This window comes from Manacus candei, unplaced genomic scaffold, assembly GCF_025592945.1.
Source record: "Manacus candei isolate 608988 ecotype Guabito, Panama unplaced genomic scaffold, ASM2559294v1 h1tg000050l, whole genome shotgun sequence".
Taxonomy (NCBI): Eukaryota; Metazoa; Chordata; class Aves; order Passeriformes; family Pipridae; genus Manacus; species Manacus candei.
In genome coordinates this window covers 8126478-8152246 of record NW_026138098.1, presented here as the reverse complement: position 1 = coordinate 8152246, position 25769 = coordinate 8126478, and the positions used below count along the sequence as shown (strand labels likewise).

General features: G+C 35.2%; 1 protein-coding gene across 6 annotated transcripts in view; it reads left to right on the top strand.

Annotated features, from left to right (window-relative positions):
* The window catches only part of ATRNL1 (attractin like 1), a 466156-nt gene that overhangs the window by 158075 nt on the left and 282312 nt on the right, over positions 1–25769 (top strand). For all 6 annotated transcript variants that reach the window (XM_051801056.1, XM_051801055.1, XM_051801059.1 and 3 more), the window contains exon 21: positions 9586–9638. In XM_051801056.1, the coding sequence (XP_051657016.1) occupies positions 9586–9638 (53 nt within the window). The remainder of the gene's footprint in view (positions 1–9585; positions 9639–25769) is intronic.

Sequence of the window (25769 nt, the reverse complement as noted above, 5' to 3'; positions counted from 1 at the left end):
TAATAAAGTCAAATAAAAGATGGTGCATGTTAGATGAGGTCGATATCCTAGATATTACAAAGGACTTAAAAAGAGTCCAGACATGCTTGTAATGGAACAGTGGTAGGCAATAAGGCGTAAATTTTAGAGAGTTCACCATGCAGGGGTGGGGTAAAAAAAGTTCCCTCAGCCAGAAGGAGAACTACCAGAACAATATATTGGATAGATTTTATAGATATTGATATGATCTGATGGATGAAAATGTGGTATTAAAGACCAGCAGGACAAGAAGGAAGCTAGGAATCTGGAAAGTGCCATGCCTCCATGTTTGGTTTCCTAATGATGCTCTCCTAGTTCCCTTGTGGTAATTTTTTGGAGGCTCACCATTAATTGTTGTTCAAGAAGGAAGTATGATTCTCTGGCAATTTCTGTCAATGCCATAGGAAACAGGTATGGTTAGTAAATATCCTCGACGTGCTATCTGAATATCTAGTCAGAAACTCTTAAGTCATCTAGGAATATTGAAAGTTACTTGAAAACGTCATGTAAGAGCTAGAGTTTTTGCTTCCTAAAAGAATGATAGCTTGTGACTTGCAGTATATATTGTACTTAAACCTCTGTGATATTTATGCTTTGTGTTTGTATTATAACATGTCATTAGCACTTTAGAAGTTGTTGTTGCAGGTGGAGCAATAATTCAGATAACATGACTATTTTCTAAAATTCCTTAATGCTGTATAGCTGATGTCCTAGAGGAAACCATGACATTTTGATTTATTCATACCTTTGTCTTCATTTTGCATTTAGCATTCTTGAATGTCCACGTATAAACAGTATTTGGCCATTGCTAAGCTGCAATCTCCACTCCAAAATGTGCTTTGCTTCTGAATCGTCATTTTTGTCTTGGCTTAGTCAGAATTTCTCATATTTTTTTAAACATTAATTGCCATATTTTGATAAATTGTAGCCTTAAATTACGAGACAATGATCAAAGTAACCATACATAATTTGAAGTAGAAAGAGGAGTAACTTGCCTGTCTTTGTACTATCTTCTGAAAATTATAGTGTCTGTATGGCATCCTCAAATACATATTTTTGAAATTGCCTTTTCCTTAAATTGCCTCAAAATTATAGCCTTATATAAATAGCGATTTTGTTAAAAAAACACCAATGCATCAAAAACAAACCCCACCCCAGAATCTTGAGAACAAAGTAAAATGAATGCAATGAACATCAAAGGTAAACAGATGAGAGCTCTATAGCACTCTATAATGCTATAGCACTGAACTTTCTCCAAGATTGTAATTGAGTAGTTCTTTGCAATAATTGCCCTCAGAAACTCACCATAGATTAAATTCAACAATAATAAAGTAGTCATATTAAAATGCACATTTTTTAAAAACAAGATATAAACTGTTTAATAGTTAAACATACTTTCTACAAATAGACTTAGTAGTGGTAAAATTTTACGATTCAGTAATGACTAACGAAAGTGCAGTAAACCACTTGGGACTTAGTGTGTGTATATATATTTTTTTTTATCCGGTCTACTTGATGAAACCATTTACAATACATTTACTCTGACTGTCAGGGCCTGTTAAAATATTTAATGTTGCTGAAGTGCTACCTCTCCTGCTCTTTTTGAGAAATGGTTTCTAAATAACAATATTCAAACATCCTTGGAAACTGCCAGAACATCAAGAGCAGTGAATTGCTGATCACAGAATAGCAGAAACTGTCAGGTTGGAAGGGCCCACATTGGGTCACCTGTCCAACCTCCTCAAGGCAGGGTCATCACAGAGCACATGGCCCATGATTGCATCCAGGCTGTTCTGGAATTTCTCCAGTGAGGAAGACTCCACAGCCTCTCTGGGCAGTCTGTTCCAGTGCACAGTGACTCGCATATATTTATTTTGGATGGTCTTTAAGGTCCCTTCCAACCCAAACCATTCTGTGATTCTCTGAGTGCTCTATTGTTGATATCAAGTTAACATTTAACACGTTTCAGCATTATATACCTTTTAAAAGAATGAAATATATAAATTTTGTGAAGTGACTTTTGCAAAGTAAAAACTTAGGAGGAGCTGCATTTCAGTTTAAGCAGTGATAAGTATTCATAAACTGTGGATGGTTAATTTTCTGTTTCTTCTATCTAATTCTTCTTTATAAAGGGAAAGAAATAGTTGAGAAAACTATGCTAATATTTTTTGGAGATGTGATTCTGTTCAGTTTAAACATAGCCTCTTATTTTGAGCTATGGGATATTCTAACATTTACTTTCTAAGGGCTGGAGCAACATCTGAAATGTCTGATATAGGTCAAAATGTGAGAGAAGAAATGTGTGTATTTCTCCTCCCTGTCTTTGAAAGAACAGTGACTGATAAGAGGGAAGTCTGCTTTACCAAGTTCACCTTTTTACATATATAAAAGTTTATACATCATTGCCAAAAATATGGTCATTTGTAGATAAAGGAGAGTGCCAGAGGTAAAGGGTAAAGCCATGGATATGAGATTTTTCTTGTTCAGAGTAAGTGGCATCAAATCATTCATATGTGAAATCCATTGATTCACGTGTCTGATTCATGAAGATTAACAAAGATAACTTTTTGTCCAGCCAGTTCCAAATGATGGCTATAGGTTACTTAATTCTCATGTAGAAGAGATGCAAATAGAATCTAGAGTTTATTAGAAAACTTAACTTTTTTCTCTTAATTATATAATTATGTGATAAGTGACATCTGTTTGAATGCTTATTTTCTCCTACATTGCAATGGATATTGTTATTTGAAACATCATTCATTCAAAGAGTATATAAGAACTCCATAATAGTAATTATTCTGGATCTTTCAGGGAAGAAGGATTTGCAAAGCATGGAGGGGTCTGGAAGTTGAAAGCTTGCTTATGAAGGATATTTTACTTTTTTCTTTTGATGAGATCAGCCTAGATCTAAAAAAAAAAAAAAAAGACATTGCTGGCCTAGGACTTTTTCATGAATTATATGAGGAGGAGACTAATTAATCTGCAGGAAAAACATTGTCTCAAGACATAGTTATATGCACTTACAAGAAAAAACAAATAAATCATTTCCCCACATTATTAAAAAGTCCTAACTGGAAACATAAATCCTAGTACCTTTTACCCATTTAGGTTATCATTATCTTAAAAGGTAGGCTGATAATTCTTTGTATCTGAAGTTACTCATGACTGGAAGGATCTTGGCAGTGTGAGAAGTGGAAATGTCCAATTTTTACTTTAGAACCAAAGATACGTTATTGTAACTCAAAAAACCTGAGAGATCTCTGACTGACTGACATGACAGTGGATAGCATTGGGACAATATAGTACATAGTACAATGTCAATGCAGTTAGGAAGTAGACCCTTAACTATCAGAGGGATATATTTGCATTTATAGATTATTATTTCGTGTATTTCATGTATTTCACTTCAGCAAAATAAATATTATATCACAGGATAAAAATCCAATAATAATTAGCAATTAAACCTATTCTCTGCAAAACACTAATCAGTCATTAACATTGCTGATGTTAAATATGGCATCTGAACTCAATTATTGCATCTGAATCTTAGCACTTCTGTGGAAGAATGATGCTGCTTCTGAATCTTTTAAACATTCTTGAACTCGCAGTATATGGCACAGGCTGATGTAGCTTAACTGCTGGTTGTGAGGTCACTAACTTTCATTGCTGTTGACCATGTCTGTTGTTGAGGGTTAGATGATGTGGTTGTGCTTTGGTAGTTCTGTGTAAAAGGTATTGAAGCCAAGCAGGCCTAAGGCAAGACCTGAGTCTTGACCACACATAAGTGTGAATCAGGGCATCAGGTATTGGTCACTCCTTGTTCTGGACTAGTTACCAACCTCAGCTGTTCTTGGGTTATTGCTTTCATCCATGAGTAACCACTCTTGAGCTGAAAATCTGCAGTTTCTGTGGGATCACTTCCAAAATGTTATGAATTACAGCCAGTTATTGACTGTAGTTAAGCATATACCTCAGCTTATATTCTCATTGCTGGAAAGGTACTTTGAGAATAGGAAATTTTCAAGAAGGGGTAATCAAGAAGCAGCGTAAATACCCATACTAAGCTCAGTGTTACTACATTATTATTAATAAAGGTGCATTAGCTATCTCATAAGTATCTGCAAAAGCTGCAGTCACATCACCATGGGCATGCTTTAATGCTCAGGATGCAGTAATATATAGCAGTATGCAGTAATTCTTCATAGTCCTTTTATGATGTCACAGGCATGTGACAGAGAAGTCTTAGGTTTAGCCTTACAAACACTGTTTGAACCTCAGTTGCAAGGTGCCTCAAATAACCAAATTTTATATGTTAGATAGTATTCCTCTATTCAACCCCACTCCCTTATAACATCATACCACTGCAGTTCTAGGAAAGTATAAGTACTTTCAATAAAGTATAAATAAACCAGAAGCCTGTTGTGCAAGATCAGTAATTGGGGCAAGGAGATCAGAGGCAGAACTCAGTGATGGAGAACAGCAGCAGCAAGACCACTGGTTAGATTGGGAACAGCCTGAGAAGTTAAGGCTGGGACAGAGTTTAGCAGTAGTCCTAGAAGATATTCTTACTCATCTAAAAGCTGGGATAAGTCACCAGTCAGGGGCCACGGATCCTCTGCTAAAGCAGTCCATTGGTCTGAATTTATCAGGAACCTCTTGTAGATAAAACACTGAGAACCTGGGCAAAAATCCCAGGCCTGTTTATGACCACCTATAGATCAGAAAGGTGACAGCTCTTCTCCAGACACTATGAAAGTTGTCTGTTAATTTGCAAGGGCAAAATATGAGGTAAGGGTCATAAATATCTGTATTATCTAATATACTATAACTTTGTATAGTTGACAAACCTTAGTATGGGCCAGAACAAGAGAAAACTGTCTCAGTAGGGAACCAGTTGAATAAAATAATATTGTCTGTTAGAGTGGTCTGACATACATTTTTGCCTTCCCTGAAAGTTTGGCATTAAAAACAAACTCAGTTAGAGGAAAGTCCATCTGTACTTAGGTTACTTTTCCCCATTCCTCTATTTTTGCTTCACTTTTAATTGAAAGGATTTACCAATTAGTGATGGCAGCAGAAATGCAGAAAGTCCTGCCTTCACTGTCAAAGGTTAGATGAATTGTTATAAGAAGGTTTTCACATGTTCAAATCACTCATCTAGAAAGCCATGGATCCAGGCTGGTGTTATACTGACTGTTTTCTTCAGGTGAGAAGCCTGAAGGTATACCCTTCCTTCAGGGACATACTAGTAAGCACAATAAAATTAAAGATATATATGTTCCCCTGCTGCCAGTTCCTTAGCTTTCTTAAGTTTGCGAGATACAGATACAGTGCACAAGATGATACACATTGCTAAGCTTCAACAGAAGTTTATTTGTAAACTCCATCTTACAAAGAGCGTTTCATTCACTAAAAAAATCCAAATCTGGAAATCTTACTGTAAACATGTACTCATTTACTTACATTTATTGTATTGAAAGAGAAAGCAAGAAATTATCACTCACTTGGTTGTAGACATGAGAAAAATTATTTTTTAATGCATTTGTCAATAACTTTTATTTTGAACTTCCAGAAAATGTGGGGAGAAAAAAAGAGAGTGGAAGAAAATGGTTCAGTTTTTAAAGGAAAATTGAGAGAGAGGTTGGGGAATAAGTGTTAATAGCAGGCCATCCAAAGGTCATTGAGCCTGATGAATTGAATACTTTTATATTGGAACAAACCATAGGACTTGTAGGCGATCTAGTAGGAACCTTCCTCCATTTGTCCTTGTAAATGGGAGCTGTGTCTTTGGAGTCATGCCAGAATGGAACTGCTCATTCATTATTACCACTTAAGGCAAATGGTCATAGCCCTGTGGCACATAAAATAATGAGTGTAGCTCCCATTTCCCAGATATGATGCATATATTATGCTTCACATATGGTCAAATGTGTGCTGGTTTTAGGAGAAGGTACAAAAATTACTACAATGAGTAAAGCTCTTAAGGAAGCAATTCAGCGAATAGGAAATTTTGTAATTGGAACCATAATCAGTGACTAATGCAGAGCAATAGGCATGTTAATAAAATAGGATAGAATTAAAAGACAAAACTAAATTTAATCAGAACCCAACATACCTGCTCATGTGAATAGTTTCAGATATATTCTTAATCCTATTAGTTTCATCTTTTCCCTCCACTGAAAACTGAGTGTTTAAATAGTATCTTCCATTTGAATTGAAACAGGCTTCCCTAACTAGTAAGAACTTCACCTCATGTTATTCCTGATATACATTATGAAAGTGTTCTGCATGAAAGGTCTGGCAACAAATGGCATAATAACCAGCTGTTTTAATAAGATGGCATAAAAAGAATACCGATAGCAGGTGAATTTTATGCTGCTTCAGGTACTGTGTGCATGCAGCACTGGATGGACCCAGCATGGATTTTCCACCAGTGTGCTGTACAGATTCTGTCCAGAGAGAGGGGCCTCCTCCCTCCCATATCTCATGATGCCTTTTCTCTTGGGTGCAAACACAGCCATGTATCTTTTCCTGACAAGCTGGAAGGTTCTCTTGGATAACACCAGCACACAGCACAGGCTGGCATCGGGCCTTCCAGGACCAGTAGGTCAGACATACCTTACCCAAGATCACCACCTCCTTGAGTGCTGTTACTTCCATGAGGCTCCCAACACAGAGAATATAATATATATGATAATATATCAAAATAATTTGCTGTGGTTTAATTCACTGTTCTTTTTTATTATGCATATTTTATCATTTCATCATACATTATGCTGAAACAACTGAAATGCCTGACTCTAAAATTACATTGCCATTTTATTTTCAAGATATTTGAAGGTCACTTCTATAATTGTCAGGGAATTAGTAATTATTTGGATTTGAATGAATACTTATGAATACTTGTAGATTACAAAATATTTTGTACCTAGTAATTTTTGTATTAACCATTCTTTTGTGTGTTCTTGTAAATTGTGAAACCTGTGATGCATTAGATGGAATTTACAGATATTTTTATTTTATGTATTCATGCTTGGGGTTTTTTGCTGTGATATAAATAGAAATAAAAATACCAAAAAGGTATATGTGATTTGGGAAATCCCTGGGTTCTGGTGATTATTGATCCACAGCAGGTGGTTTCATCTGATTAGAAGTGCAGCTGAATGGGGAAGGGAAGCTATATGGAAACAGGTGTCTTTTTTTCATAAAGATTTTCAAGATTTAAAAAAAAAAAAAAAAAATCATTTAGTCCCTGGGTCAAATCATCACAGGTGAGCGGTGTAGCTGGCCAAGAGTTCTCGGTGGAATTTATTTAGTTTCTCCCTATGGAAAGTTGTGCAGCTTATTGTTACTGAGAGTTGGGTATTGCTCTTCCATAGATCAGTGCCGTTAGCACTGAGCAGTAGGGTAAGTTTCTTGCCTTCATCCTCAGACTCTAAATGCAGTTATTTTTAATTCATTTTTTTTTTGTCTTCAGGTGTAAAACCCAAACATATTCTGAATTCTGCCTGCATTTAACGTTCTACTTTGCCTCTGAAACAATTCAGAAAAAAATATTCCTCTTACGTTCCTTTCTATCATGTTGTTGTAATTTACTATGTAATATAGTGTCTCATTTATGTGACAATCTTACATACAAGAAAAGGAAATTCTTTTAAGCTCTTCATTCGAAAATGGTCCTTTTCCCTTAGCTGTCTTTCAGAATTCCAAACCTTAAAGACACTTTCAGACATTAAACTATTTTTAGAAACCTAATCTATTTGAGTAGCAAGCTGTTCTCTGAAGAATTTTGTTAGTGTTTTGTGATGTTTAGAAAAAACCTATGTCAAGAAGACCAATATTATTACTTGAGATGATTTTCTCCTTTCCAAGTACATGCAAGAGACTTCCTTTGGGATCAGACCCTCTTCTAAATTCTGTGGAAAGGATTGTAGGGCTGGAGTGTCTTTATGAACAAGACCATAAGTTGTATGCTGCAGTTACACTTGAAGCACAGGGTTGTTTCTATTTCTTGGAGATTTATTATTAAAATAATTATATTCAAAAAGTGTTGTATTTTTTTATAGTTGACCCTGCAAAGAATTCTCATGCTTGTGTGAGATCAGGAGTGGGCAAGGTCAGAATCTAGAACATCTGTTTTTCCACTTTTCCATTTTAGTGCTACTGTTGATTATTTTCTTTATGGCATTGTAACAAAGGGTCTAGGAGATTATGTGCTTATTAATAAAAATCAGCACGTTAAGAATCACCAGTTGGAAGCTATTGAGGAGACCAGCAGAAATGCAAACATTACAGTACATTCTGCAACTTGTTAAATTATATGACATCCAATTTGGAAGGTATTTTTAATATTACTCACAAATAAAATAACGTTAAAAAACCCTTGCAAATTAAGTTTCTTAGAATAAAGTAATGAAAAGGTAGTCCAAGATATTAAATGATTCAGATTTCCTCTGGGAAAATATTTATATGAAATTTAATAGGCAGGGATTAGCTTTCTCTTTGTTTAATGAATCATTCTGTATATTTAATAGAAAACTATAATCTTGCTGGAGACTTCTGTGAAATAGCCAAGAAAACCAAAAGCAGGTTAATCATTTTCTATTGAGATACTTGGTGTTTTTAGAGTAATATTATATGACTGAATTTGACCACTCTGAATTTGTGTAGGATATTTCATCTCTCTGAAAAGATCTATATATCTTATCAATAAGAAACCTATTTCTTCAGCTTTTATTATGTGTACATCTTGTCAGCAGCATCAGTGTATTGTATTCAATTTAAATTTCACCTGGTACCCTGAGTGGTTGATGAAGGGGAGCAATTGTTTCTGAAGTTCATCGAGCTGAGTAGCTGAGACAGTGCTGTACTTGTGTGCCATAGTCCTGGCTACAATTCCTGGCCCCAGAGCCCGGTTCCATGGTCTAGTTACAGTTGCATAATTTAGGAGCAGCCTCTCTAGAAAAGACAGCATAGCTCTGGATCCCCCCAGGTCCTCTGTGGTGCTATGGAAATATATTAAATATTTTATGCTATGGGGATACTTTGGGTTGGTTTGTTGTTGTTGTTTTTTCTCTGTTATTATGGTGTTATTTTTGTTTTTGTTTGAAGAGTTAGTAGTGTATGTTGGAGGGGGACATATTTGGGAACACTTTCTGCAAGTCAGTGATCCTTGTGGTGGATGCTCAGCTGTTATCTTGGGGAGGGCCAGATCAAAACCAGATGAGGGAGGAAACTATCACTGAGGTTACAGGGATAAAGAGATTCAGTGCTTGGATCCAGCTGCCTGGCTCTCCTTTGTTCATACATGCCTGTGCTAGGTTCTACCATAGGCACTGACTTAAGGCATACGACTGGAGTTCCTTATTCAAGAGCCTGGTCACTCTCGTGTCTCCAGGAAGTAGCACATCCTAATTAACAACTATATAAAATAATTTCTATTTGCATGTATTTGTGCTACTAGTAATGAAACCCATGCTATTTGAATAAATATTTTAGGTACGTTTTTATTAAAGTTATACAATGTTTAATGGGAACGTTTGATTTTGTTTTTTTTTCCCCCTGCAGCTGTGACTCTGAAAATAGGTATCTTGGAAATCCACTTAGGGGAACATGCTACTGTGAGTACTTGTATTTTTAATGTTACATACTAAAATGTTGGTTACAAATTGTGTGATAATTTTATTTCGTTGGAAGACCAAAATATTTTTCTTGAGATATTCTGAAGTTGAGCACATTGATATTTTGACTGGAAAATGAAATGCCCCATTTGGCTTCTCTTGCTTTGTCCACAGGAATATAAACTGAAGTCTTCTAAAAGTTGATTCCTTACAGCTGGTTTAGAGGGACTGACCAAGGCATGGGGTTATTCTCTGTATCTCAGCATATGTGAATGAAAGGAATAGAAATTGTGTCCTTGATTAAAAGACAGAATCTGTGGTAGGGAAATGCAAATAGGCTAAACAGCACTATTCCCTGGGGACATTATGAATGGTTTAACCAGTCTGCCTCCCAGGGACAGGATACACAGCTGCTCTCCACAGTATCATAAAATGATACTGTGTGTTGTCTCCATGTTCCTAATGTTGTGGAAAAGGTGCCTCTGGCACATTTACTTTAAAGCATTACAGTTTTGATAGTCATAGGGAAAGACCTGAAGGGATGAGAGTGGTTATTACCCATGTGCAGAAATCCCTTAGTGAGCTGTGCCAATTTTACTGTGCCAATATCAATGTTAAATAGTAATTTTAATCATCATAAAAACAGATGGGATGTTGGAGAACACTATTTTACCTTTTGTGACTTTTGCACATCCCATCTTAATGTCAGAAAATTGGATCCATTTGTCTATTGTTTCTGACATCATTCCTACTTCAAACTTGAATTTATACATAAAGACATATCACTGAACATATTTATAACATCTGTTCTGATTTTTGGCCTTGCTTTTTAACATTTCTTTTTAGAACATGCACAAAAGCTTTTCTTTAGAATATCTCTAAGGCATCATTTACCTAATAAAGTAATGTTTCTTGTCTTGACTAATCTATCTTTCTCACCCTAAATGCTTTGCATCTGCAAGGTACATTTTACAGAATAAAATAGACACATACTATCTTATGGATGCTGACCTATCTCTAGGCCTAAAACATTTATTCCTCTTGCCAGCTATTAAAGAAATTTGGTGTGGGTTGTTTTGATTTTTTTTTTCTCTCAGACAAGTTAAATTCAAATGTAATACTTTTAACTAGAACATGAATTTTAAATGTTGTAGACTAAGTTGAAAATTCTCCCTGGAGCTGTGTCCTAAAGATACTGTTGATCAATAAAATCGGTTCCGTTTGTTGTTTTTTTTTTCTTTTGATAAGAAATGCTTCTTATTTCAAAACAGAAATTTCAGTATTTAGACGAATAAATTTTTGTATTTATATAATATTTTTTCTATGTTTAAAGCAATATAATGAGTACATGAGAAGTTTGTGCTCTGATGATACTGCTGTTTTGGATATGTGTGTCAATGTTTATTTGTCCTTTAAAAATAAATGTTATTAAATTTAAGAGATGGAAAAGAAATGACAGTAATGAGATTTGTAGACCTGAGGCACCTCAATGAAAAACTGTACTTTTTTTGCTATCATGTTTCAGACTGGGTCTATAAATCATGTTGGAGACAAATTGTACTATATTCAAGATGCCCCTTCACCTTTAACTCACTACTAGTATTTGTCTTCTGTCAGATTTCAAAATATTTTAAAGATCTTCTTGTTTTGAAATAATAAATTTTCATTTAATACTTTCAACCACTTAAGTACCACATATAAACAGTTTTCAGAGTGATTTTATCTGGAGGTAATAGGGAGCATGTGCTAATTAATAATAATGGAATTCTACATTTCTTATATTTAGTGAATGGTGCATCATAGTAAGAAATAATCTGTTAATTTATGGATAACTGACTGACCTAAGATCTCAGTGACAATTGCTTAACAGCACGGTCTATTACCTGCTAAATCATATATTAAAAAAATATTTACATCATAAAGAGATGCTCCAATTTCTTATCTATATAAGTATTTTAAAATATGACATTACAGTGTTTCAGTTTTGTACAAGGCAGATGTTTGGATGATATTTTTTCTGTGCTTATTTCACTACTTATTAGAAACTTTTTCTTTAGACACTTATATTGTTTCTTCACTTCTTGAAGTGAAGAATATTCTTATTTTTTACAACACAGGAATAGTTGTTGCTCAAAAGGAAGGAAAATACTGGGGAAAAATAAATTGTATATACTTATGAGCAGCATAAGATTATGAGAATTAAAAATTCTAGGCACTTATGTTTCTACTACTTAGAATCAAAATCAGTGAATTTGATTAGGAATTCAGATAGTGATACTGATTCCAAAATAGGAATACAGATAGTGATTTGCTCTGTGGTTAGGATCTTCTGCAGGAAAGTTTTTAGTCCCATGCTTGAGTTTAGCCATTTTCAAGATGACCAGTTTTAAGCATTTAAATTTTCTTTTTTTTTTTTTTACTTGTGTAAATACTGCCCCAAATTGGAATGGCCTTCTAAGCAAAACCTTAGAATTCCTTACAATCCTGAGTGTATGGATAATTTCTGTGTGATACTGGATGACCTTGATTTCTCTTTAACGGCAGAATGTGGATTGAGTGATGCTTGTTGTCTCAGAGGAACTTGATGCAACTTGTGATACTGTGAATATCCACTGCCCTAGAAAAGTTCAACTGTTTTCGTATCTTCCATCTCTGCCCAGCTTACCTAGTCCTCTCCTCCCTCTTGCCTGTCAGTGCCATCCTCAAGCCTAGGAAGTGGGAACAGACAGATGTTGGTGTAGGTACTGGTGTTGACATCACTGGACTATTTAACATAGTAGATAAAAATACAGTTCACCAGTGGGGGAGCACAGATTGTTTTAGTTTCTTCCTTACTTGTTTCCTTTCATAGTGATGTAGAAGAGTAAGCAGAATATTTGTGCTGTACATGGATTGTGTTGTGATCAAAGAAGTGATCTGAACACGAACAAAAACACAGGAAAATTACAGATGGGTCTAGCATAGTCAGAAAGAATGAGATTTATGTAGGAGGGAACTTGCTGAAACATTGCAGGGACTTAACCTACCATGCCAAAAGGATCTACAGAGAGAGCAGCAACACCATCAAATCCTAGAGATAAGAGGAACAGTTTGATAAACATGAGATTTCATTCTCATATAGCATTTCAAAACATGGCAGAACTGTACACGAGTCATTCTTCTACTTTAAATTATCAAAACCTAATAGAAATAGGGTAGGAAATGCATCATAGGCAGGGCTTGCAGTAGTGCATTATCCAGATTGTGTGAAAATCGTTGTTCATGGCTTCTGTAAAATTGTTTTTATTTCATTCTTCATGACTTCACTGTATTACTGAAAATGCACAACAGAGAGAACAAACTTCTCTGAGAGTAAGAGAATGAGAATGAGCCTCGTAGATACAAAAATTAGAAAAATACTGCATGTATAAGAATATGTGAGCAGCTGCATGATGATCTATAGATTCTAGTACCCTGTTGTCAGAGGTGGCTGAACATGAATGCCAGGGGAAGAGTATAGCAAATGGACAAACATAGTAATTCTCTCTTCACATCCAACAATTTGCAGCTCAGAAACTTTGTGAGAGGAAGGACTTCTTGAGCTAAAAGTGTTCAGTGTGCCATTGTTTAGGAATATCAGAGGAAATCTTATGAAAGCTTTCTTATACATAATAAAAAGAATATGAATGCAAAAGAAAGCTTCGTGATTTAAGAAACTACGGGTTTTTTTGTCCATATAAATATTCTTGCAGGTTGAGTATGTCTGCTTCTGGACTGTATCTCTCTGTATTTCTGGTAGGGAGGCTCTGTATCCGTAGGCCTTTCTGTTGGAAGCCAATCTTGCTGTGAATGGTCGGAAGCTGATTCATTCCATATAAATGAATTCTGAGTGGAGGCCAGAGATGGTTGTGCAGCTGACTTATGCATGTACACAGACCATAAATATACCATTTTGTTGTGATGCATTTGTATTTGCTGCTGTTATTGTTCTTTGGTATCTCAGACACTGTGATGTATGACAGCGACACCGAGATAGCAAAGTGTGCATCCAAATGGCCGGATTAGTTCCTCTCACGTCAGCGTTGGAAATACATTGCTGTCGAAATCAGAGCTCCTGGGTGCAAGGGAACATGCAGCAAAAGCAGATGGTTTTAGACAGATTGGGAGGAATCACTGGGACAAATGCCACTTCTGTGATTTTGACTTGGTTTGTATACCGACACAAAGCTTTAAATCATAAATGGAGATATAGTTAAACCGATGTTCTAGAGAAAATGAGAGTTTAAATTTACAATTCATGATTTCTTGCTATACAGAGGTTGATTTATAAGCTTGCTAACAATCACTTATTTTGAAAGGATATGATACTTCCCACAACAAACTTCTCTTAGATAGCTGTATTTCTAGGGTCAAAAGCTTTCCAAAATGTCTGGTTTGTGTACATTATTTTGAGTGTCACCATTACAACACTACATATCAAACAAGAAGTACAACTGATTCTAGTACTGCTGCATGCAGAACCATAAAAGCTTACGACAAATCAGTCCTATGAGTGTTAATCGTATTGTTTACCTGCATAGATAGATTTTCCATATGAGCTGAGCACTCAAGATTTGCCCATTCTACTAAGAAAATTCCTAGCTAACACAATGAAGTTTAAAAAATGCACATGGATTTACATAACTTAGTTTCTTATTCCCTTTTATCCTTAAAAAAGTGTTTAGAAGCATTTTTTTGCTTATTTCTGAGTACCACCATTAACAGTGAAGAGAGGGAACAAAGAGCTTCTCCATTTGGTCCTGCAGACTGGTTTTTCTTTTAAAATAGGCAGCAGTAGTGAGTTACAGGGCAGCACATTTTTAGGGCTTTCAGGCATTTGAGAAGATTTTCTCAGCAATGCACAGACAGAACGTTTTCAGAATGCAATAAAATTGCAATAAATTAAGAATTTTAATTAATCTAGTGCTCATCTTTGGGCTGGATGGACAGCATAGTGGGACTGGGACTATCTGTGAACTCAAGGAGAAATCAGGTGCCGCTTGTCTTTTGCATTCAGAAGTGCATTATATATCCAGGGTAACACTATAAAGTTTTCCATGCTGCAGTGCAAGCCCAACCCACTCTTAGGGATTAGAACCTGACCTTTGAGAAGGATTTGAGAATCCAGAAATTAATAGAGGTCAGGAGGGATGGGTCATTTGAGAAGAGATTTAAAACAGGCAGGGACTGAATGATTTGTAGCTTTTTATAGAGTTAAAACCTATTTATTGATCATATGCCTCTGATGCAGATATTTGCTGGATTTACAGGCTTTAAAAAAGAGGAGTCTGAATATCTGTACCTAAAAAGGCTGGAAGAATGTACAAATTTTATTGTAATTGTTTTCTTAGTTTCAAGACGTTTCCTTCCACAACTCTTTCTAATTTTTCTCTTAACTCAGTGTTTTATGAAATGTCATTTGTGGATGGCTTCACACAATGATTCATCAGCCACTCTTTCGAATGTTTTTCTGGGATGAAGCAAGCAAAGGGAGAAGATGGAAGGTCTATCTGCAGAAGCTTTAAGGGTCAGGTGTACCACAGCACACAGGCACCACTGAGCTTTTCTAGTCAATCTCATGGACACACAGGGAGGAAATAGAAAGCCAGAGAACACATTTCGAAGCTTAGTTTATATATAAAACTGTCCAACATAATTACTAGTGGGAAAAAATATTCATAAGGTTTTTTTTCAAATTTTCATTGGATAAATTTTAGTAACTGCTCTTCTTCTACTTAAAGGAAACCACAGGAAAAATATGTGTTCTACTAAATATTTTGCAACAACTTTTTGGGATTGACCCGAATAATTGGTTTATGGCTTTACCATGCCATTCTAAACACTGAGCCATAAAATCATATTGCTATCCTGTCTGTATTTATACCAAGGAAAAAAGTAATGGCATTATGAGCTACAAAGAAATTCCCTCAGTATGTCAGCAACTCACAAAGATGAAGAATGATACTTTCATGTGCAAAATTGGTGAAGAAGTATGAAATGTACATTCAGTAAAAACTCTCAAGATAATATCTGGTATCTGTGCAGGAAGCTGGGGATAAAGAAGGAAATTTTGCTTCTGGCTGAAGAGCCTCATAAGGATTCTAGTCCAGTCCTGAAGCTGTATTAGCCCCACTACTGCTGACACACCAGGATTTCAAAAAGAGAAAAGCAAAGGAAACTGCTAGTCCTTATTTATAGTCCTTACCATTTCTTAAAGTAAATTTGTATTGTAATTGAAAACTTTTAAATTATGTTGTTAGGCAATGTATGTGGTGCCTGAAAAAAAAAACACCAAACACTGGTTTCTCTTCTATCTACTTTATTTAAAATTTATCTTCCTTGCTAAAAATTAGGAAAAGAAGTCTAGTTACTTTTTGATATCTGGGCTTTGGACTAAAAGCTGTGTTACTCCTTTAGAGGTGTTATTATTTTTTTATCTTTCTGGCCATTTTTTTTCAGTAGAAGTAACTAAAAGATGATTTGATAGAGGACAGATCATTAAATGATAATTTATGAAAACTTCTAGTGACTTTTTAGAAATATCATCTCAATACTTTCTCAGAGCAAAAGGATCAGATTATGCAGACTTATTTATGTTGTCAAAATACAGTTTAGGCTTAATCTGACCTACTGACATGATCTGATAGTTCATCTCACCAGTTTTCCTTATTATTGGAACTTTTTTTTTCTTTCCTGGGCTTCTTCATAGTCAAAGTTTTAGTATAATCCAATTTTTAGTAGTACTTATGTTACGAATGTTATAATTTACTTAAAAAGGAGAATCAAAACTGTTAAAAGAAATCTCTATAATTACTATGCCAAGTTTTATTTTGTGGTCTAGCTGCCTTGCAATAATCTGGCAAAATGAAGGAGCAGAAATCTTGGTCAGCCTTTTCACAGTAGAGTGGACATAAGCAAACATGAGGAACCTCTGTGAAGGGAACTGTTCTTGGGGCAGATGGGTACTTAAACTGGAATGAATCTTGGCTCTGGTTGCAGTCAGTTTGTGAGTGGCACACTGGGATCTACCATAAATCACTTTTTGGGCTGTTCCAGCCCTACTGCTTGGAAATTTATTTTTGTGAATGGTATCTTTATGCTTCCTTTTCCCCATCATTCTCCAGCTTTTGTGTCCCATGTAGGATACCCTGCTGAAGAGTTGTTGCTCCTGGATCCCAGGCAGGTGATCTCAGCAGCATTTAGCTCAGAGCCCATTCCAAGGTGGAATGTCCTCAGTGCTGTAACAGGACTCCCCACCAAGGAGACTGTTTAGAGCTCCATAGGGTCAAAGCTGCAATGGCTTCCCTAATATTTTTCATACTAAACTGACATGATACGTGTTTGGGGTTTTTTTGCTCTTTAAATAATTTGCAGGTTTTTCCTTTTACAACCTCTGTGAGACTTTCAGATCTTACAGCCGAGGAACAGAGTTACAAGATGATTGTGTGTTAGTCGGGAAGTACAAAAATGGACTAATAACTGTTGAAACATGTAATGCAACCTGTCAGCAAGAAGATACAATGTGATTTTTGAGCATGCTGAGTATGTGTAGGCAAACGTGCATCTGTGTATATGCATTCAAGGACATGAGATATTTCATCAAAAAATGGTAAAAAATTATCCAGTAAAATATGTACTAGAGGTACCATAAAGCACTAGGTGGCAGACTTGTTATACTTAGGGAAAAATGAAACTCAAGAACATTCCAAGGAGAGTGTTTCAGAAGATAAATAGCAAGTAGCACTATAAGTAAAACTGTTAGCAGGGATTTTCCAGATATTTAAAAATTATGTTGAAACTTAAGGGGCATAAACAATAAATCTTATCTATTGAAAGGGTGTTTGTTTTAGCTGAGTTGTGAGATGTGTACCAGCAGTTAGATGCTTCACTACTGATTTGAAGAATTCATGTTTCCTTTTGGGACAGTAGTAATTTAAACTAAATACATATTGTAATTGTAAAACTGTCATGCTTGATTTAAAATAATGAGTTCCACCAATTATATCTAACACTGATTGACTTTGATACAGACTGAAACAGTCTGTGTTATTTATAAATACTGTAGCAATAATGACTCACATTGTCTTTTGACATATGGGCTTATACAAAAAGAAATTATTTAAAAAAGAATTCTTCTTAGTGTTTAAAGAGTCTAGTGGAACAGATTATAGTTTAAATCAGAAAATTCTAGGATGGTTTGAGAAAAGATTAGCCTCAGCAAACCTACCAACTCAGAACTTATAAAGAGCAACAGACAAACAGAGTCTTTGCCCCGAGCTAAAATAACTGCACAAACCAACTGTCGCCTTCCAGAGAATTAAAACAAAAACAACACCAAGAATCTGAAGCTCCTAATAAAGTATTATGCTCTCACCCCAGGCTCTGTGTACTCATTTGCCAAATGCTAGGTTGGCTTGAAGCTTTGTTGGGCAGGCTAAAGAAACAGATTTGCTGCCAATCATTATCAGATTTTACTGGGAATTGGAGAATCTTTCCGTGTATGTATTTACTTCTCTCTCTTTTTTCATATATATATGGGATTTTCTTTGCTTAAAAACCCATACTTTTATTTGGAATGAAGATTATTTGCTTTCTCTGATAGCTTTTGCTCATATATCAGTGAATTTACTGATTGGCATCCCCTTACAGATACTACTTAATACCTTTTGCCAAAGTCGACAGTCAATTCAGTGACTATTTATTTAAATATGCTACCCTGTCTCAAAAGAAGATGGGCACTACCCTAGGCAGACTAGCTTTCTAACTGCTAAAGAAAAAAAATGCATATATTATAATGTATGCGGATAAATGTCTGAATGAGAGACCTGTTTCATAGGTTCCATAATAATTTTTATATTATTCTTTTTCTTGCAAAGTAAAATGTACTATTGCAGTATAATACCTATTAGTATAAAATATGACTATTTATAGAACTACAAATTTTGAAAAAGCTTGATGAGGCAAGAGCGAGAGAGACTCGATGGCTTGGAGACCTCCTCCAGAAGACATACTAGGGGACTCCAGGCCATGTGTGAAGCAGTGTTTTAAATGAGAAGGAAATGATGCAAGTATTTGCATATATACAACATTTTATTTTTGAGCTGGGGTTCATAGGGATGAATACTTTTTGAATCCTCATTCTGTCTATTCAATGTGCTCTGTGTGTGTGGTTCCCAAACATGTCCAAAAAGACAGGACCTGTCACTCCTCAAACACCTGGGAGGCCTTAGAGGTCTCCAAGACTGGAGTTGTGAGAATCAAACAGCATAGGAAAGGATCCATCAGTGTCCCTTTGCCTTCTGACAGTGAAGGGAAAATATTTGTGGTGGTTTTACAGTTGCATTGCTTCCCATGCTGACTTCCCAGGGAAAGACAATTCTTGATCAGTGGGAAACAGCTACAGTGAAATCTTGAACCAACTGAAACAGGGAAAAAACACACTCTGACTTCCATAAGTAAGTGGTTTATGATATGTGGGGGAATTTGTGTTGGTTCCTTGGACTGGGAGTTCTTGGTCAAACTGTTCCATCTCAGCTGGGGTGCTTTTCTCCACTGGCAAATACGAAGCACTTGAGGATAGTTTGGCCACTTGCATTATTACAGGCAGAACACCTGATGCAGAGGTCCAGTTAGTGTCAGACACACTGTTCAGGTGTCTGGTGTCCTGAACCACCTCGCGCTGACACCATATTTGTAAAAGTCAAGAGATAAGTCAGTCATGTTCTCAGCTTTAGAATTAGTGTTGTGGAGCCCTTACAGAGTATTTGAGGGACTCTTGTAGGATCATTTAAATAAATTGAGGGTCATTTCTATCTCAAGATGATGACAAAACCTTGGATTATATAAACTTTAAGAAAACTTATACTAGGTTATATGTGGACATTGTCAAATTCAACTCTCTGACTGGATAACTCAACTTCATTTCAATATATGGTAAAGTAACCTATGAGTCCTTGATATTAATTTATTGTCACTTTTTCTTAGCTTGAATTGTGAATATTGTTTTAAAAGATGTTCCAGAAATATAACCCATTGGCAGCAAAGTGTAGTTTGGTAGTCACTTAATACAAAGGGTAATGCCAACATGAAATGGAAAAGCAAACTGTGTAAGGTCAAAAAGCAGTGGTGTACAAGAGCAAAATAGATACAATAGCAAACTAGACATTAAGGGAAAGTTGAAAAATGCATCTGTCAAAGAGTATGAAGATACACTGGTAAAGAAGTAATATGTATGTATTTGATTTGTCTTTTTATGTTATAGGGAAATAAATATACTTTACTGTGTTAGCCCTTAAGAAAATGCCACGGCCATCAGAATAATTTTGTAAAAATGACAAGCTATGCAAAATGTGGAAAGAAAAGTCTTAAAAGGGCAATAATATCACTTTTTTTTTTCATCAATGAAATGAGTATTTTAGAATTCTACTCTTGTTGAATAGAAATAGGTACTGCTTCTGTAAGTGTTTCTGAAAATATGGCTAGACCGACTTTAAAGTATTAGAGGCTTTCATGGTGATTTCAATGGGTAATGAAAGAGAAGATGGAGAGGTCATTATTAGAATGAACAACAGACTAAATGGAGGAAAGAGAAAAATGAAAATATTCTAAGGAAGACAATGTATGACTACATCACACAAACATGTCACTTCATGTTTATAGGCAAGGATTGCATACCACCATCTATAGCCTGTGAAGGTCAGTTGTAGATGATATGAACAATCAGTGCTTTTGAAATACTAAGAACAAACAGACTGTCAGTATTCACTACTGCTTGCTGTTCCTTTTTACATGCTAATTCAGTTTCTAGAAAAGCTGTGTCAAAACGTTCCTGCCTGATACCTATCAAAAAGTAGTGGCATATCTCAATTAGTCTGTATTAAGCTAATCATCTGGAAAAAAAAAAACCTAACAAACTCAAAACAATAAAAGAGGAATAGATTTATTCTATTTGCACTTTTAAGTTAGCAGTACTTTCTCTACATGGCCAAAAAAGTCATGAATTAATGAAAACACAGCTGTATCTAGTTCCCACTTTAGAGAAAATAGTGCTAGGAAAATATAATATTTCTTTTATTGTCTGGCAGCTGTTTGAGTTGGAAATTGAGTTTTCCAAGTCACTTTCAGAAAGGTGTCAGCGAGCCCTGCTGTAGTGGCCAGTGTGTTCCCTCTCTGAGCCAAATAATAAATCTCTGAAGAATGGGTGACTACACTGGAGTTGAGGAGAACAGCCTTTGAGGCTCCATTTTTCCTTCCTCACTTATTTGCTTATTTTAACCGATCTGCTTATTACTTTATGTGCCTGACTGCCAGTCCTAAGAGCCGAATTCGTAGGAAGTGGGGGAAGGTTTCTTTTTTCTCGTTTGTCACTCTATATTTTATTCCATACTAAGGGTTGAGGTATTTCCTCCTATCTGTTTTAAAGGCTGTAAACTGGATTGGGAAATATTACAGATATGCAATCTCATTTGTGAAAGTTTACAATTTTAATATTCTATCAGTATTTTTTGCTGAATTGGCACTCAGTTCTTAGCCTGATCAATGTAATTAATGAGTGTAAATGTTATTGAAATCAAGAGATTTTACTTTACGCAACCCTGATGGTGTTTGAAAAGACAAAGTGCTTGTATTATATCTTCTTTTCAAAGTTGTAATGCAAAGGTACAGAGATTTAGCATGTTATATTTTTTATAGTACAATTACCAGTTGCAATTTGCAACTTTAAAGTGGAGGATACTGCTCAGTGAAGTATACAACATTATTTCTGTCCAGTATGAAGTGCAATTCTCCTCAAAGGGTTCTGGATTTATTTGCTATAAGAGATTTTAGTTCTCAGAACTAACATGTTAATGTGGTTTGAGAAACAGCAAAAAATATCAGCAAAGTTGAAACATCTCAACTTCAAGTTATATTGTGTAGTTCATACAGGCCACTTGGAGTCAAGCAACATGAGGTATGTTCTGGCATTCGGGCTGCAGATTTAAGGTTTCTTAAACAAAGTTCAGCTAAATAATAAGAAAAAGGGTGGAAGAGAATTTTGAAAATGTTGAAATATTACAGGAGCACCTTATTTGTGTATATTTATAGTCAATTTACAAAGTGAATGTTCTGTCTCCTTTTAAGGCCTGATTAACCAGAAGTCGCTTATTTAATTGTGGATATCTGTGTTCAGTTATTTGAGCATCAGAATAAAAGCTCTGCTAATAATCCACATAGAAGTTATTGTGGGGCTTACTTCTGGCTATTCTGAATTTATAGCAAATACATGGTATTTATACTTTTGCCATGCCCATATTATGGGCATTGATCCATGTATAAATGAAATTTTTTAATAAATTTATTTATGAAAGAGAATGAAGTACATTTTTTTAGGGATTATACAATAAACTGAGCATTATAAGAGCAAGATTTAAAATAACATGAAGATCTGACTGCTCTCATTTACTGTATGACAAGAAACATCTCTTTTTGGCAATAATACATGAACTCAAACAATAATTTAATGTTGTTGTTTCTTAGATGTGCCACTTCTGTTGTCAGAACAAAGAGATCAGAGATCTCTTCAGTGCGTATAGACTATATAAACTAAAGAAAAAATTAGAATCAGGTTAGTGAATATTGATGCTAGTTTATTGAAAAATGATATTGCATGGTAGAGTTGTAATATTAATGAGTGTTATAAAGGTGGTGATGCATTTAGATCACTCTGAAGAAATTTGAATTTCTTCCGTAATAATTTTAATGAGATTTGGTCTTCTTGGTTTTGTTTTGTTTGCATTTTTCTCCCACTTTTCTAACACTTCAAGAATATTACAAGAGTTAAGGTATTACAAAGATTGTCCCTTGTGACAAAAGTACCTTTAATGAGCATTCCTTACTATCAAGTAATAGCAGTTATACTTTTGATGAATAATAGTGGCTGTGCCATGAGTTTTGAAATGCTCCATCATTGGAGACATCTCGACTTTTTCCTAAACTTGATGTTTAAGTTGGTGCACTCACTTTGCTTTGTTGTTGCTTCTTATACAAGTATTTTGCTCATAATATTCCAGTCACTATTTTCCAGACTTTGTTTACAGAGCAGGGTCTTGAGCAGAGCTTGAAAAGGGCCTGTAGCTTTTCAAAGAAACCTCATCAGTTGTTCCAATGTTTTCAGTTAAGAGTTTGATGTAATATCTAGGGGAAAAAAAAGAGAGATCTGGCTGTAGTCTGTGATTTAAAAACTTTAGGAACATCATCTTGAGACCGCATGCTTAAAACACCTCAGGTTATTATATATGTACCTCAGTTTTTAGATCTCAGCAACTAGTCTACCCTTGACTATCATAACATTTTCATACCTACATACTTGCTTCTGTGACAGTTATAGTGAGATACATCCTGCTTAACTAGCTTTTCAACACTTACATGTCCAAACTTAATTAACTTCTATATTCATTAAAGAGAATCAAGAGTTACTCTTCTGAACACAGTGCATACCTGTCTTAGATGTCACTCATCTTCTGAAAATTTTAGTCAATATAGAGTAAAAATAGACAACTAGCAAAATTTAGCTGAATAAAATTCTAGTACAGGTCATATTTTTCTGTATCTGGCCCTCCCTTGGGATCAAAACTGACAACTTATTAGACTTTTCTAAATAGCAGTTGAAAATTTCATAAGATAAAAGATTTCTGTTTAAAATAAAATTTAGTTACCCAATTTGCTGATAATGACACTAATCCCTTTGTCTTTCTGTGGGCTTTTTGGCCTAGTACATTTTTCTAGGGTGCAGTAAAAGAAGCAATGAATTCCTGTTGCTTATGTTTTTAAAGATTTTGAACTTAAGCGAAATTCATTCTCACATGCTCTTTCTTTAAATGGAAAAAAGGCATATAAATAATAAGTACTGGGGTATTTTGAAGCTCATTGAGCTCGGATTACATTTAGAAAAATGAAAGTTTTTAGTAAAGACTTCATAGTAAATGACTTTTTGTTTTATCACAATGAATAAGTAATGTCAGACACCAACATATTCAATATAACAATGGAAATGAGGCAGTGGATACAGAAGACAGGAATGAATCAGACAACTGCTCTGAAAGTTCAAAATAATTATACTGACTCAAAATAGGTCCGATGGTAACCCCCTGACTTTGGTGTAATACAAGCAGAATTTCTTTTGGTCACAAATGAATATGACTTATAGCATTTGATAATGGAGCTTGTTTTCAAAAGCAGCATTTGTTCTGATAGAGAGGAATATGAATAGTTCTGTTCTCAACAGACTCTTGCTGCATATACAGAACAATCACTAGAAAGAGTAGGAGAGAGACAAACTGCCTGTGCAATGAAGAGGTGAGAGTATGAGTTTTAGAATCAGCATGAATAGACAGATCCTTTAATAGAAAACTGTGGGAAGATTGACTGTGATGAGTCTGAAGTTGCAATCATGAGGGAGGTTCTTACAACTTTAAGTGATTTCAAGAAGTAGAAATAGAACAGCACTAGATTTTGAGGTTTCTATTCACAAAATAGATCTTATTAGTTATCAGAAAAAAAAAGTGAAAAAATCCCACTTTAGTCACCGATTGGGTAAAGATCATGTGATTCTCACCTAACATTTATAAAATATGAATATTAGATTGTAACTGGGATTGAGACTATGTCGTGGGTTGTTCTGGTTTCATGCTCTGTTTGTATGGCTGGCTGGCATACATTGCACTACTTTTGACTAAGAATTTTTGCTGAACTTTAAATTTGGAACTAAAATGAATAGATATAGTTCTCAGAAATTCTATGTACGTATGAAAATCTTTTCTCATTTTGTTCAGTTTTAGAAATGTGTTTTAAGAAACTACATGACAGGAGCCATGGGAGAATGGCCAGTGACCAAAGCTAGAAAAGCCATGACTGTGCCCAATTATGTATGTGCTTGCTCTCTTTCTGGGAACCCAGGATCATTCTTCCCTCTTTCTGAGAGATGATGTGAACTGGGATGATTTCTTGGAATGATTTGGTCAAAGGCAAAAGCTAACTCAGAAGTAAAATGGTTCTCTAGAATTTACTCCAGCCTGATTCTTAAATTACTTAATAGACCCCCTTTGTTGAAATATACTATATAGTCAGTGAGTGCAGGAAAGTGGAAGAATTAAGGTTACTGTCACAATAATTTTTTATTTGCTTCTTTACTAGGCCATGATTGTACAGATTTTAATAGCATGGGTGAATACTAGATCCCAAGGAACTTTTCCTCTACAATGCACTGAATGAATTTTTTAGGAAATTAATCAGGGATAATGTAATGGAAAGATGAATGTATGTTCCTTTCCTGTTTGTTGTGGAAAGAATTACAATGAATGATGGAAGGAACTGTAAAATAACAATGTTCATGTGTAGCATTATATAATTCAAAGTAGTAAGAAAAATCAAACTCCAAGTATTTCAAATTGGCTGCTCGTGTTTAATGGATGGTTTTGTCCTTGGTCTCTTTGTTTCATTTTCTGTCCTGTAGATACTAATAATACCTTCTCATCTACAGTAATGTTGTAACAAATTCATTAACTTTTCTGAAGAACTTAGAAAATGATAGTGATGAATACTGTAGAAAACCACATTAGAAATTAATTCCATCTTTGGAAAAGGGCTTGTGTAGCATGTAGTAAATGAGGCATGGACCCAACACTGGGTACTGAACATAGAACAAAATGTTGAATAGCTACCCATTAGGTGAGCACTCACCCAAAAATAATTCAAGGCACCCTTGATTGTAGTGGTTCATTTTACAGTCTTAATACTCCTTGTAACATACCTTTTCATATATAACTTTATTACAAATTTATACTAAGCATATTCAATTTAATTTTTTTTTTTTAATAATTATCAGTGTAATTATATATTCTCACAGAGTTCTAGTGGCACTCAGAAATACTGAAGTGCTTCTTTCTGACCTTTGTTCTTTTGGGAATATTCTGACATTTTTAAAATCACAGTTTTCTTCCAATACAAAAGTTTGAGTATGGGAATCGGTCTGATCCTTGCTGGATGTGAGTATAAAACTTCCACATTAAACCATCTTAACCATATCAAAAGTCATGGACCTTCATTAAAGAAACAGAGTGGTTTCTTGAAAATTAA